General features: G+C 37.2%; 2 protein-coding genes across 7 annotated transcripts in view; both read right to left on the bottom strand.

The window, feature by feature from the left end:
- Positions 1 to 748: 748 nt before the first annotated feature.
- Positions 749 to 7,145, bottom strand: LOC123977128 (major histocompatibility complex class I-related gene protein-like). 2 transcript variants are annotated; one of them, XM_046059655.1, is made up of 7 exons: positions 6,917 to 7,145; positions 6,246 to 6,512; positions 4,827 to 5,105; positions 2,335 to 2,664; positions 1,956 to 2,054; positions 1,202 to 1,219; positions 749 to 1,110 (listed from the first exon to the last, which is right to left on the bottom strand). In XM_046059655.1, the coding sequence occupies exons 1-7, from the start codon at positions 6,984 to 6,986 to the stop codon at positions 1,061 to 1,063; spliced, it is 1,113 nt and encodes a 370-aa protein (XP_045915611.1). In that variant the 5' UTR covers positions 6,987 to 7,145; the 3' UTR covers positions 749 to 1,060. The 2 variants fall into 2 exon arrangements, with proteins under 2 accessions (XP_045915611.1, XP_045915612.1); XM_046059656.1 differs by lacking the exon at positions 1,956 to 2,054 and having other exon boundaries at positions 6,917 to 7,039.
- A 2,997-nt stretch (positions 7,146 to 10,142) lies between these two features.
- LOC123977131 (major histocompatibility complex class I-related gene protein-like) overlaps positions 10,143 to 16,041 on the bottom strand; it is a 17,317-nt gene continuing 11,418 nt past the window's right edge. Inside the window, exons 4-6 of one of the 5 annotated variants that reach the window (XM_046059661.1) lie at positions 14,456 to 14,758; positions 14,001 to 14,102; positions 10,143 to 10,976 (exon numbers count right to left, since the gene is read on the bottom strand). In XM_046059661.1, coding sequence (XP_045915617.1) covers positions 10,951 to 10,976; positions 14,001 to 14,102; positions 14,456 to 14,758 — 431 coding nt within the window. In that variant the 3' untranslated portion in view covers positions 10,143 to 10,950. The other 4 variants (XR_006826533.1, XM_046059660.1, XM_046059664.1 and 1 more) reach the window with 4 other exon arrangements.

The raw sequence follows: 16,041 nt of genomic DNA, 5'->3' as shown, positions 1-16,041 counted from the left end.
ACACCTGCAATTTTTGATGCACTTGCAGAAGTGACCAGCACAACTGGTAAATAAAAATCGGATTTATTACCTTTGTTTGTTTTAAAACATAGAGGGACTTTGAATTTATCCAAGAAATAACTGAACCTAGTTGTTGCATAACTTCTATTGGATTACCAACTGGGAAAAATTAGCAGCTGAAGAACTCCAGGGACCCTGAACGCTCCTGGCTTACTGTGTCATCTAGTTTGTACAAATGTTTATAGTACATGACAAACTTGGGTCACTGGTTCATCTGATTTTAAAGCTCATTGTCGATATTTGACCACACGCTAACTGTTAGTCATTACAATTCATTTTCTTTAGGATTCTTAAAATAACACTCGTACAGACAGATGTTTAGCACTTTCAGTCCATTTATCAGACAGATCAATAAAGGAAATTAACGATGTCTTCCTGTATTCCTACTTCTGGTCTTCCATTGTTTCTGTGTAATTCTCTGAACATTTTGATCAGTGATTGATGTTTTAAATTTCTTCATTTTAAGATGGGAACAATTTTTTGTTGGGCAGGCCACTGTCAATGACCTATATCATGGCCAGAATATTTCAAGAACTTCATTTCATTAGTATTCTCTTTAAGTTATCATCTACTTTCAAGTGTAGGCCTATTTTGTTTTTTTGCACTCGTAATACAGGGAACCTCTGTAAATGAGACCTTGATACCTGTATAGGCTAAATAAAAAAAAAAAAAGAAAAAAGACTTGACATAAAGAGACAGACATTTTATTAAAAACCTAAGTAGCCTACAAAAGGAATGAAATAGCAGTGCAAAAAAGTCCATGTTTCTTTTCTCTTTATAACCTCATTGTACAAAAAGTATTGTTGCTTGTAGAAAAACATCTATTTACAGTTGTAATGTGACACATAAGCTTTGCAGTTATTGGCAAAACAATCTCAGAAGCTTCATTTGCTACATGAGGCAGCTTGTTTAACTGGAGGTGTGAATATAACACAGTCACAGCATTTACTGTTTTGTTGTCAACATGACGTCACTGTGTGCAGGGTGGTGTGTTTGTCAATCAGGTTTCTGGCTTCAGTCTCTCAGAGAGCTCAGAGCTGTTGACAGGAGCTGTAAGGTCAGAAACACACTGTTAGTCCTCTTTTCCTGCACTGAACTACCTCAGCTCACACTGAAAACTGAAAATAAAGATGTTACTTACGAGGTGGAGGGCGATTGGCTGAAATAAGAAGAAAAGACAAATAAGCTCACTTGTCACAATGCCTTTTTCTTCTTTTGTCATATTTTCCGTGTTGAATCTCATTCTCTCTCATATAAATTGATAAATAAATAAATTCATTTTATCCAAGGTGGATTAAAATCAAGGACCATGAGTGTCTTCTACCAAGTCCAGTTCCCCTGATTTTAACCCACCTTGTATAACTATGACGTGGATGACTGAGAATCTTCACAGTCCCTTTACTTTTCTTTTTAGATATTATGTTGATTATTCTGTAGTGGAGATACTTAGCAGAGTTTCAGGAGCAGGACCACACATCAATCACATCACTCCAGACATTTCCGTAAATACCTAACCCATCACCTCTTATTTACGTTCACGATCTGCACCTCTCCCTCCCTCCCTCCCTCCCTCCCTCCCTCCCCTTTTCTCTGTCTTTTCTTTGTCTTTTCTTCTTATCTGCTTCTTCCTCTCCATAGTGTTGATGAGATTTTTTTATTTTGATATTGTAGCTTCCCCACAACACTTTTGAATATGTCTATTCAGCTGCAACAAGCAAGCCATGTACATCTTTCTGTTTTGTTCATCAATCAATCATTTTAACGTATGTCTGGTCCTTGCTACTGAAGATTTATATTTTACTCTGCAAACTGAAGCAACATTTAACAGTGCACCAACATCTGAAGAAGCAACCAAGAGCATATGAGCATCAACTCAGCTCCTTTGATTCTCTCACCTTTCTTCTTTTTGTAAACGATAAAACCAAAAACAGCGATGAGGACGACAACAAGAGCAACCACTACAGCAGTAATCAGGATGGTGATGGGCTTTGTTGCTAAGCAAAAAACATTAAAAAACAAACAAACAAAACATGATTACAACATTTCCAGATGAAGAAGGCCAGATATTGGTTTTCTGAAGGGTTGTAAATACAATATAATCTTTATGACAGCAGCTATTTGTGTGCATAAATACACAGTATTTACAACAAACTTCAGTTTAGCAAAGTTGATACAATGAAATCATGTTTTTATGTAAATTACTTTTTAAAATCAGAGGTATTGATATTTCACTTACCAGCGTAATAAAAACTAAATTAAATGTGTGTTTCTCACTTTTGTCAAGTCGAATCTCCTTTTTGCCCCAGTTGGTTCTGATCTTTGTTTTGTCCAGTTTGGTGATGATGTCGTCCTTCCCACCAGAGAGATGAAACACACAGTCGTACCTCCTCCAGTCTTCAGGTGTGACTGATGAAAGATTCAGGTCAACACTCATCTGGAAGGATCCATCGTTGTTGGGGAGGATCTCTCCGTGGTCCACGTCCTCATGAAGCTCCTCTCCATCTTTCCTCCAGAACATCATGGCTCTGTCAAAGTAGAAACCTGTAGCGTGGCAGCTGACTGGAGAGGAGGGAGTCTTCTGGAGGAGAGACACTGAGGGAGGGTCTGGAGAGAAAAGAGAAATATTTATCTATTTAGAAAAAAAACAAAGTAATTATTGATACATTTTACTTTTTAAACTGGAAACAGACAATGTATCTTGTGCATCACTTCAAATCCACATCATGCAGTTTACACCACCAGGGGGCGACCTAGTCTCATTCATGAAAACAGGAGTTGTAACCTCACATAAAAACATCAGATTTTTCGAGAAATCCATTTCTGTGACTGCATGCATGCTCTGGAGCCTCTCGCCCATAGATTTTGTACCGTACACACAGCAACACCACCGCAGCTAGCAAGATGAAGAAACACAAAAAACCGAGCAGCTCCTTACATAACACAATCTCCACTTATAACAGATAAAAAACAACAAAGTTTCATGTGCTGAAGCCTGTCAGGTCAAGCGAGAATCTAATCGACATTGGGTGAAAACACAGTCAACATCGGAAAGGCTTGAATCACGGCTAACGCAGAGAAGTTGCTAACAGTATCCGGAGGAACATACTGTAGTTTCCACAGTATTTCACCTGATAACGCGATCCATATTACTATCCTGTGTAACACCAGTATTATGTCCAAGTGTTGATTTCAGCCAGCAATAAATGATGTAATGGTACAAAGCAGATGTGTAGCTTAAGGTGACCACATTTCTGGAATAAAAGTTTTCGTTTGGTGGTCAGTACATTAAAAATATAATATTATTATATTTGAAATAAAAAGGGGCAATTTCAGTTTTATAATCTGTCAAATATAACTCTTATGAATTAAATTAAGCCATTTTGAGGCATTCAGTCAATAAGTAGAGGCTGCAATCACTTTCTGGCAAGTAGAATACTGCATTTCATGGGTTGTATTGGACATTTAAAGGCATTTCAACAGGTAAAAAGACTGGCTTGGTTGGTCGCCTACACAGCAAGTTAAATAATGTAGTTATTCCATTAGAAGTTAGATAATGTACATATTCCATCGGCAACAACAGCTTCTATTATTGCCCATAATCATGTCATACCAGGTTACGCTATAAACTGCAAACACTTGGGCTACAATTGTGATTATTCCATTAGAAGACACAATTAAGTATCACAAGGACAAACCTTTGCTATTACCACGGACATAAAGTGATGTTTATTTGCATGTTATGTCTGTTTGATCCAGATAAAAGCAGCTATAGTTGTAAAGAGACTGGACGATACAGCTTTAACATACTGCATGCTGTTCAGTTTTCAGCGGACGATCACTTTTCGGCCTCTTTTCTCTGCTGTCCGGTATTTCTGGCTACGTAAAATCTAAATTACAGGTCTGTTAACACCTTATACAGTGTATGATTAACACACAGTTAAAAACGCGGACATTTCTGGAAAATGGGGATGTCTGGTCACCCTAGTGTAGCTATGCTAGCCTTGATGCAAGGCAGGGGCAGCCAGCTAACGTTAGCATGGATCTAGCGCTATTTGCTTTATAACATTCAGTTCACATTTCTTGCCGTTTTATTATATACTCAGGTACACAGCTTCTCCACTGTCTCAGTCGATGCAATATACAATAATGCAATAATACAACATAACGGCACTATAACAGACGGACAATAACACAGTGGAAGACCTTACACCTACTCACTACAGTAATGCTACTTACTGCGGTCTAACTGTTATAAAGTCTGGCAACAATCTCATATAATATTCAGTCTAGCTCACTATCTGTATCGTCATCATTTAGCTGTGCTGACTTTGCTGAGCGTCTGGTGAAAGAGACGCAAGTAGTTATCGATAAGCGGCAGGCCAATGTATCACGTCAGTGTAGCGTTATCATGTAATGAGCATGAATCAGTTAAACCTCAAGCTGATAAAATATTACTGTAATGTTGCAGTGGAAATTTAAATGTGTTTCCAGCACTCTGAATCAAGCTCATTAATTCAAGCACGTCTATGAGCAAACACCAAGTTACAATCTCAAAACCGCAAAGCTAGTGGCCGCTGAAAACTACATAATGCCCCTTTAAGTGAATAAAGTTATGAGAGAAAAGGAGAGCGAGAACAACAGAAAGGAAGTGAAAGAGTAAGCGACAAAGGGGAGAGCAAACAGTGAGGAGAGATAGAAAGTGTTTAGTTCATTGTGAAGTTACTACAGGAGAGTCGTATGAACACTTTCATGTTGTGTGACTCTACCTGTTCTCTGCATAAAGGTCTTCCCATAGTTCAAATACATCTTTAGCCACTCAGGACAAGTGTTGATGATGAAGTTCTTCCAAAACCCATTGGTATCTTTATTTCTATCCCACTCCTGCTTCGTGATTTCAGCCTGTGGGTTTACAGCAATCCATGTCTCTGTCTCCAGGTCAAACGTAAGAAAATCTTCTCCATTATAATGATAGTGGTTATAACCATCTGCCTTTTCAGTTTCACCATCCAATTCACAGCCCACAATCTGCTGGTTAATGTGAACACCTGAGAGAGAAAGAGACAGACAGACAGACAGACAGATACACACACATTTACTGGATTATTTATTTAATGAACTGTCTGAATAGAATTTCTTTCTTGTATTATCCTTGAAGCTTTCACATTGTTGTTTTACTACCATTCATGCCAAAGAGACAGAAAGAGAGAGTTTTATTTTATTTTATTTATTTGATGGACTGGATGAATTGAATTTATACAGTCCATTACACACACACACACACACACACACACACACACGTTTACTGTTTTGTTTATCTTATTTTATTTATTTGACTGTATGAATTGAATTGTTCTTTTGTATTTCCCTTGAAGCTTTGGCAATACTGTTCCATTAACATTCATGCCATAAAAGCAAGACAGAGCGAGAGAGACTGCAGTGAGCACAGTCAGCTTAAGTTGATATCACATGTTAACCAGTCATCACCTAATTATCGGATTAAGTTACCACTTTATTAGCACTCCATTTTCAGTGGAGGGAATAAATGTTTTTGTTCTAATCAATTATTACTGACAAGTGATAATTTTTCTCTGACAACATTTTTAATTTTTAAACACATTTTCCACAAGGGACTTTACAATCTGAATAACATATAATTATAATTAATTTGCCAAAAAATAAACTTCAAGTGACTCTCCTCTTTTTTAGCCATCTCTGTAACTAACTGTGTGTTTTGCCTTTTAAACTAATGAGGTCTTTGTTTCATGTATGCACACAAGCAGCAGAAATGCAAAGAAGAACAATAAGCAGGCTAGTTTGTTCATGTGCCAAGAATGTGATTAAATATTACAGTCTTGTAAGAATATGATAACAGAATATTGTTTGCAGGAACAGTTTTTCACCTCTTTCATGAAATAACAAGACTAAAAGTCTACAGTCACGCTAGCAGCTCTGTGAGGATGGTGGAATGGATTTGTTTATTTTTTGTTATTGATGCTATTGATGCAAAGTATTGATACCAAAAATAGTATTGGAAGTATCAGTATTTTACCATGGTGACCTCTCAATTTCTGTGTTACAAAATTATTGTTACACAGGTTTCAAAAACAGAGTTAACCATCAACTAACTCAGCTGAGTTAGAAAAATAAATAAACTAACAAGGAAAAACATTTTGTTATTGACATACCTCCAGTTTGGTTTAAGTGCTGCTTGAAACTTTCCGTTTTCTCTATGAAGAACTGCTGATAATGCATGCAGTCCTGAGTAAGCCTTTCCCAGTATTGTGGATCATCTTCCATTAATTGTCTTGCCCAGTAGTGTCTGGGTTCTACTGTTTTTATGTTGCTGTCATAGTAAGTCATAATCACTTCCTCAACATTTGCGATGGCCGCAAACTCTGGGATGTTTGCGACTCCAGAAGATCCCATGAGGTACAAATTCATGGAGTGCTTCACTGTAAGACAAAAATAATTTATGGAATTTAAAGGAATTCTATTTATTTGTAAATCAAAATATTAGTTGTGTCCCTGAACACAAAGCAGCAGGAATGTGTTATAGCCTGTTTCATGTAAACTTTATTTACAAAAGGCACCAATGACATACAAAATACATACCTTATAATGCTTTCATGCACATGGCAGGTACTTGTTAACTTGCAGCAATATGTATTCACTGAATTTTACTTCCTACAATTACTGTTATATATAGCACTGTTACTGTCAACACACTAACACACTACCCTCAGGGTTTTTTCTAGCTATTGAACATACACATATGTATCTATAATTGTGTTCATAGCAATAAGGCAAATTAGGAAATGAAAAGGTATTTCTTGATCTTAGTGTCTCGTGGTCTTACCTGCAGATGTAACATGAGAGAAGAGGAGAAGCATCAATAGCTTCTTCATCTTGTTTAGAGCGAAGAGCATAGCTGAAAATCTGAAAAGAAACAGCTGGTTTTATGTTTTTGTTTGCTTGTGCAATGTTTCCTGGTTGTGTTACATTCTCCGAGTATTTGAGGCGTGTTCACCTGTGAGTGACTCCCTACAGGTTAGCAAGGCCTTAACTGTGAACAATACAAATTAAACTTAACTGGCACAATAATTAATAATATAATTAGAGCTTATTTTCTCCACAGTATGTTCAACAGTGACTTGAAATATTTTCTTGTTCTGTGTAAAATGTCTAATTTGAGTCTCTGTTTCCTGTTCTTGCCTGCTTCTTCAAAAGCTCTTGTCTGTACTTGTCTGCTGCTAAAGTCCAAAACACACAGCGTCATGTAACACACAGAATTTGACACATTGGACATGATGCAATTTCAACGTGAAGAGTGAATAATTAGTATTATCATTATTAACTTTTATATTTTTAAATCAAAATCAGCAAATAGAAAGTGCTTTACAAAAAGGCAATATTGTCTGCAGCACGGCAGTAGTTTGCCAAACTATGATTACATTTTAATATAATATATAATGTAACTTTCCCCATGTACACTTTGACAGGTGCCCAGACAAAGACGAGCAGTTACAAAGTACAAACAAACAAAAGCTGTTCTACTTCTCGCTGTTTTGACGTCAAGTTGAAAGCAGCTTGATGTCATTTTATTTCCTCATAGATTGTAAGAGGGAACTGTTTCAAGTGATTAGAAAATTTGGCAAGAAATCAAAGTCTGACTTCACTCTAAGTTTGATGAATAAAGTTTAATATCTTCGACGTTTGCACCTGTAATGCTGCACCTTATAGGACTTTACCATCACCGTAACGTGTAGTTTTGCTATTTTGCATATGTGTATTTGGACCACCAGCCCACATAAATAATCTGAATACCATGTGATTTTATTCTCATTCAGTCTGTCTCTCGAATGTTTTATCGTTCTCCTGATCTTATTTGTTTTTTTTGGTTGCACCTGTCTTCAACGTCCGATGGATGTCCCACTAAATAGATTTGAAGAAGAAGGTTTTTTTTATATAATTTGGTGTTATGGAGATGGTGGTTGAGAGTGTTGTTTTACACGTTGGTCCAAATTCTTCCATGGCTGTGAGCCGTTTCTTCCTTGTAAACTGTTCCTGGCTGAAAATCAAGCATGTTGAGTATGAGGACGGCACTGAACATATCTGAAAACATATCTTCACCTCTCTTGTTAGTGATACTCATGGACAGGATATCAAGCTGCAGCTGATGCCAGGGGATTGTCCCTTTAAATGTCTATTCACTACAGTTAAGTCATTCATTCAATTAGTCATTGGTAACAACTTTCTCTGTATTTACAATACAATTACCATGTAAGTGAAAGTCAAGTGCATGTTGCCTTTAATTACTGCACCAACCACCTGATGTTCTCTGAAGCAAACTGAATACAACAGAAGCACAAAGTAGCTGACTTACTATCTTGTCAGCACTATTATTAGGGACAGACGTCATAACTTCAAGAATTTAAAGTTCTTTTCCAGTAAAGAAGGAAGAAGAGGTTTGTTTTTGGCAATGGCGCAATGCATTAGACACATGCCTTTGGTGTGGGAGACCTGGGTTTGATTCCCACCATTGTGTCCCTGAGCAAGACTTAACCCCTAGTTACTCCAGAGGCGTGCGACCTCTGACATAAATAGCCATTGTAAGACGCTTTGCATAAAGAGCGTCAGCTAAATGATAAAATAATAAAGCAAGAAATGAAAAAAACAACAGGTTTATTTATTCAAGATTAAACACTGAAACATGTCATGAAATATTTGCAACCAGCACTGCTGTCATAAGCCACTCTTCTGTGGCATCAAGGTCACCATCACATCTTATTGTTCCATCAGTTTACAGTTGTTGTCGCCCTCTAGTGTGAAATTACTGAAAACACCTTACTTGGTATAAAATTTCCTCCTTTTGATGAGAACAATAAACATAATTTGCTGCATGTTTTTTACCTTGAACAGTGTGTGAGCACCTTTAGACCTCCTGTGTGTGAGGGGTGTAGAATTAGCTAGGGACAGTTGAGACATGTCCCTACAAATATACTAGCAGTAATTTTGATCAAATAGAACCACTGTTGTCCATTAGTGTCTAGTCAATGCATTTGGTACACAAACAGTTAAGGGTCAGCCCCAAATTGGCGACAGAATAACATAAAAAAAAGAGCTGAATTTAAGGCCACTGTCTGTCGTACATTTAATGTTTTACTCTCAGGGTTGTTATCTTTGTGTACATCCTATTATTGTTGTATGTTGCTTGTACATTTCATGTGTTGCAGTTTTCAACTTCATCCTTTGTTTCACGCTGTTTCTAAACGTGACCTACGAGCTCCTCAGAGATAGAGTATTACAGGTGTGGTGACTTGCTGTGAAGTGCTCATGGTTTTTGATAGTGTTGGCCTTCCATTGTTGTCACTTCTTTTGCATGTCACATGGACAGACTGGTCAGGATTGATGGTCTGTAATTACAAAGATAGGTGCTTTGCTAACAGTTAAAGTGTTCTGTGCAAAAGTGGACCCTCCAGAAACTACTGCATCTTATTTTCCAGCAAAGGTGAGAAATCAGTATGCCTTTATGATAGGCCTACATTGGACCCTTATGTGCTCTTTGGTGTAATTGAGTATACTACCCTGCTTATGGAATAAATATAGCCCTAAATGTATTGTGGCTATGTGAAAAAGATTTGTACTTGTAAAAATATATTTTCTACTTGTATATTTAAATGTTTGAATTTGGAAAAAAATCTGTACACATAGATTGTAAAAATAAATTTTAGTAACACATCAAGAGTATCTGTTATGGGAGAAAATTGGAGAACTCAATTGTATGTGTAAATCTCAAGTTTACAGGTACAGATCGATTCCACAAGTGGGGAACAAAACTACAGTTTCAAGTAGTTTTGTCCCAGATTTGATACATTCTGCTGGATGCTTGGATTAACATGTCATTTGACTATCCAATCAGGAAATAAGTTCACCATTCAATCACGGGAGGGGTGTGGGCCAAGATGCTGTGGCTTCATCACCATTGGTATTCAGCCTGTGAGAATACTGAATGCTTAGGTAATATTCATACTACTGTAACAACAGTCACTGATGAGTATGTGGTATTAGAAAAAGAGCCAACGTTGTGAAAATTGGGACTTTAATGAAAAACAAAACATCAGTACAAAAAGAAATGTTGTTTTGATCTATCATTATAACCTGCAGTGGGCATCAGGCTGTGCAGTCATAAGTCTAACAAGTCCTCTGACAGGCAACACTGTTCTCTAACCAAGACCTTACTGTACATACTTTAAAGCTGCCTTTAAATCCTTCACTCACCCAAGCAAAGAGCAGATATTCTGTGGTATGACCTGGCCTTTTATCTACATCAGATCTGCTCAGGCTAAACTACAGTGGCTGGCTCAACTGATTTGATAAGTAACTTCATGTGAATGCCATGGCCTGCTTAGTAGTCCAGCCACCATCACAGTATATCTGGTTCAACCAGTCTTACTAATAGTCATTAGTTAGAAACCGCTGAGGTATGATGAACTTTTCATGAATTATTCTTTAATTAATGTAGTTCTTTGAAAATCATAAAATGTCATTCAAATGATCAAAAACACTAATTTTACATACATTATTGCATCAATGTAAAACGAATGATGTAATAAAATTAAAATATATCAAACAATAAAAAAATTAGAGTAAAAATCAAACAACATTTTTAAAACAGATTTAGAATATAAAATATAAATCAGTAATGTGAAATAAACCATTACATTTAAGGTTTACATATAAAGGACAACAATTATAACTATTGCTTACAAGTACAATTTTGTTGCAGGAAGCCATCTTTTTGTTCTGTAAAGCTACAGTATATAATGTGTTACATTTAATAATGAGGGACTCACTCATTGTGTTTGTCAATCCGGTCTCAGATTCAGTTGCTTAGAGTTCAGAGCCACTGTCAGGAGCTGTAAGGTCAAAAACAAACTGTGTGAAACAGCGAAAGTCCACTCATCCTGCACTGAACCTTTATAAACAGTCAATACAGACAAAACCTACATAATAATGTGAAGCCCTTTTTAATCTACACCATAAAATGTGTGTCAGATCAGTTGAAATAGAATAAAAGTGAGTTTTACTTGCAAAATGGAGGACATATGACATATCAAAACAGAACACAAATCATTTCAGGTCCAAATCCCATTATATCTTTTGTGGTTGTATCCCCAGTGAAGATACCCTCTTCCACTCACTTAAAATAAAAAATAAGTCCATTCTGCCCTTCTGTTTTCTTGTCACTTCTCTCCCACATTGTCACGATATAGTGTAGAAGAAATACAGAAGCAAATTTGTTTGTAATCTGTATTACAAAAAAACATACCAACATATATTCAGTACTAAAAATAAAGTTAAGATCACAGGCTTAAATTTTCACATCTGTGTGTGTGCTTCTCTCTCTTATCTGACTGAGGATGCGTGTGTGTGTGCCAGTGTTATGCTGAATTCTGCATGCCTGCAGAGAACTGCATACACCTCGCAGGTGATAATGGTAAAAAGAGGTGGATGCAAATTTCGGCAGATGGCCTACATCATCTGTTCTGCTGAATTATGCATCCACCTCTTAAGGTCCTTTTCAGAAACTCTTGTTTTGTGGAGCCATGCTGTTTGTTGACATGTTAAAAACACAGTAGCAAGAGAGAGTATAGTAGTTTTACTGGTTTCTGTTTTATGCAATGGTTGGTGCCCCCCCACTATTTTTACATATAAATACGACATTGGTCAAATCAGTGGTTAAAAAGGGGATATTTCAAGAAGAACTATCCTAGTTATTTGTAACAGGAATAACACCAAACTAACAAAATTTTATGGTAATAAATATAAACAACACAACTCTATACAGACACAGACATATTGGATATTTCTATTAAATTGTTGTTATATAGTCTAATATGAAAGAAAGATATCTATGCTCCGTGATGTCTGTGATCATGAGTCGGCTTGTTCCCAGTAAATGTTTTGTTCTTTGCAGTCAATACACACTTTTTAAGGAAAAGGTCAACTAGTGTATTTGAAGAATTAGACTAAACGGTGTGACATGACATGCGAAAAGCAACAAATGTGTTGGAATACCACACAAAATGACTTAATTAGTATTCGTTATTCATACGCCTTTTGATGATACCACGATCACCACAAAGTTTAATCATTAGGCCTATAGAGTGAAAAGCAGCTTTACTGTCGCCATTACTGTTACAACACAATGCATTGGTGGTGAATAGATAGAATGGACAGTAAGTGCCCTAGTGTTTGACTTCAATGCACAGTGAATGGATTGAGGAAGAGTGACTGACTTACAAGCTGACTCTTTTACTTCTATTCAATAGGATGTCATAGGTTGTGAACTGGAATATTTTCAGTGGTGAGACAATGGTCACTATCTCTACTGGAATAGCCTCCCCTCCCCCGGACGTCACACAGACACACAGTCAGAGCTGGAGCTGCAGTGTGGCAGCTATGAGTGTGGGAGGGAGAGCAGGCCGAGAGAGAGATAAAGAGATCATTTATATTCGGCCAAGCTAATTTTGAAGTCTTATGGTGCATTCCATTTGACATGGGAAGCACAAACTTGCGTTGGGATTTCAAAGGGAACGCCCCCACAGGAAGTGCATGTTTGAGCAAACGTTCTCAGAAGAGATGAGTTTAAGAGCTTCAAGAGCTTCGTGAAGTTAAATAGGGACACTCCCTCGAAAGCCTTGAAAGCTTAAATTTTGGCTGAAGATGAACTATTTATAGACTGATACAGAATGAGCTCAGGAGCAGTAGTATTAATGCTGTGAAAGAAAAAATAGGAAAACACAGTCGGATGCTGCTACTTAAAGGCAGACAAAATAAGAATAAGCTACAGTATATGTAGGATTTAAAAGCAGTAAAAAAAGGAGTGGAAGATTTTCAATACAAATGTACCACATTTGCAAAATCTCCTCTTACAGCCACTTGTTACATAGCACTTGATTTCAGTGAGGGATCATATGATCTATGAATGTACAAATAAGTGCATTCTTATGATTCCAACAAAAGGGATTTAGGGGTACTGAGCTATTGTCACATGGGATGTTGTCTCTGTCTGCTTTGGGTATGTGGGGAAGTGTCGTAAAAAGCTGTATTGTGTTCATCAAACACAACAACAGGCAACCTTTAGGCTTGTTTTAAAGAAGTTGCAGAAGGGAGAAGCCCATTCAAATGATCAAATTATAATTATCAAATTATGATTAACCTTTTCCTTCATGTATCCCATGCGAACAACCAAGCAAATGGAATTAAAAATCAGGACACACCTGCGTGTTGAACCAAGACATTTTTTTTGTTGGGTGTTGTCAGCAGAGCCGTTGCAACTGGGTAGGCAAAACCTAGGGACATAAGTTGAAAGGGGGCCCCCAAGAAGGACTGATTATGTAGGCCTACTTAATCCACAGCAAAAACAACTGTGTGAGCAGCCTTTTAAATATATTACCCGTTGCATGCCCTTACCCACTAGTTTGCTGCGCGGCAGTGCCCACCTGTAAAGAGCTTTGTGGTGTTTGTATGCACCTGAACATGTTAGTTTGCAATCCGCCAAGAAGCCAGAGAAGATGAGAGCTTTGTGATTTCAGAGCGGCAAGACATGAATCATGAAGCACACCTATGCTTCATCAGGATGGTAAATGCTGTTTGCATTTAAATGTTAATTTTATGTGTATGCTGTCTAGGCACTTCATTGCATGTTATTATGAAAGTGTATTCCTTTTTTTAATATAATTTTGTTTATAAATAAATGTGTGATTTTGAACATTCATAACAGGATGGTGGTGGGGGTTTGCATTTTAAATTTCATATAATCAATACAAAACATCAGAAAACATTGGTTACGTATTGTAACCCCAGATTTTATGAGTATAGGCGTAGCCCTCTAAGAGCTGTCGATAATCGTTCCATCCAATCCATTTTTCTCTCACCTTTCATCTTTTTATAAGCCATGAATCCAGCAGCAGTGATGAAGATGAGAGCAAAAACAACAACTGCAGCAACAATGGGGACAGTCATGTCACTGGGCTTCTCTGTTCAATAAAAAACAACAACAAAAAAATTAGACTGGTACAGATAACAAATGTTGTTGCTGTGAACTAAGGCTGAAAAGTGCCCTACAAATAAAGATTATTATTACTAGGAGTTGAGTTAATACAATACAATCAAGGATTTGGTCAATAATCTTAAAGGAGATTTAAAATATTCTGTGGCTTTAAGAAAATCAAAAATGATCTGCTGATAATCTTGTTAGGTTGACATAATCTGATCAGGGATCCTGGAGCAATGTGTATTTTTTAAATTAAATTATTTACACAAAAAACTAAAATACCCAACAAACCACAGACATTAAGTCCCATTCAGCACCTCCTAATCTCATTCTTACTCCAGTTGGTCCTGATCATTGCTTTGTCCAGTTTTGTTACGATGTCGTCCTTCACACCAGAGAGATGAAACACACAGTCGTACCTCCTCCAGTCTTCAGGTGTGACTGATGAAAGATTCAGGTCAACACTCATCTGGAAGGATCCATCGTTGTTGGGGAGGATCTCTCCGTGGTCCACGTCCTCATGAATCTCCTCTCCATCTTTCCTCCAGAACATCGTGGCTCTGTCAGGGTAGAAACCTGTAGCGTGGCAGCTGACTGGAGAGGAGGGAGTCTTCTGGAGGAGAGACACTGAGGGAAGGTCTGGAGAGAGAGAGAGAGAGAGAGAGAGAGAGAGAGAGAGAGAGAGAGAGAGGGGGACTGTTGACCATGGGAGTAGTATGATAAACACCTGGTCTGCACAATATCTAAACATTCACAATTAAATTCCATTACATCACATACTAAACCACAACACACCAGGTGAGTATGGACCTATTTGATCTTTATGTAAGTGCATTGAGCAAATCAGTGAATGGATGAAGCAAACGTTTTTCCAACTAAATACATATAAGACTGAGAAATTTGTCTTTAGAAAAAAGGCTCGCCAGAAACCTTTGCTTTACTTTACTTTCAATAACCACATTAAATCTGTAACTTTGTCTGTGTAGAGTAGTCCTGTCCATGCAAGACCCAGAATAGCCTACCCATGCTTTTATTGGATTATTGCAATGGTCTATTCACACAGCTTTCAAAAAGGTTATTCAGCAACTCCAACGAATTCAGAACGCCACCGTGTTCTTTTTTTTAACTTTTATTTTACTTTAATCTCTTGTATCGGTTGCTTGTACTTGCACCTTTTAAAACTGTTAATATTTTACCTTTGCCAGTATACTGTATATACTTTTTGTGTGTTTGTCTTTGTACCCTGTGAAGCACATTGAACTGCCCTGGTATATGCTTTGCATTGCCTTGCGCCTGTGTGTATTATTACACTTTGACCCAAAATATTAACGCCTTGTCAGCGGGCCTCTTGACATTAACAAACAGACGTTAGGACGATGTAAAATCATGCTCTGCTAACAATCCAACACTTTCTTATTTCGGGGAGGAGTTGGCTAAAATGCAACACCTTTTGGCGATTTACTTATCTAGAGAGATCTAATGATATTTTTATAAATTGGCATGAGCCTATTATATAGTTATTTGTTAAAAAAAATATGAAAATGTATAATTGTTTTGGAATTATCAGCAGATAATTGGCCCATTTTACAATGTTCAGGTTAAATGTAAAGCGAAAACAGTGATTTTAGTTGCAATCATAACATTTTTTGCAGTAGACAGACTATTCTCTTCGGTGTGCCACATTGACAACTCTGTAAATACATTCCGTGCAAAAAAAGGGTTAAGCAAATATTCATTATATGGGTCTATGTTTATGTGTGTTGGTGTCTTTGTGTCTGTTATGTGAATTAAGTAATTAAAAGTGATTGTTTAGGTTTTGCAAGGATATATATGTATACACTTATGAACCTGTTTTGCACCCTCAATTTCTGTGTAACTTCTGTGTAAGAGTGTGTGTGTACTTGGCTCATTTTAGTTAACTG

This window comes from Micropterus dolomieu, linkage group LG09 (genome assembly GCF_021292245.1).
Source record: "Micropterus dolomieu isolate WLL.071019.BEF.003 ecotype Adirondacks linkage group LG09, ASM2129224v1, whole genome shotgun sequence".
Taxonomy (NCBI): Eukaryota; Metazoa; Chordata; class Actinopteri; order Centrarchiformes; family Centrarchidae; genus Micropterus; species Micropterus dolomieu.
Note: the sequence above shows the minus strand (reverse complement) of the source record. Positions and strands in the feature narration are given on the sequence as shown.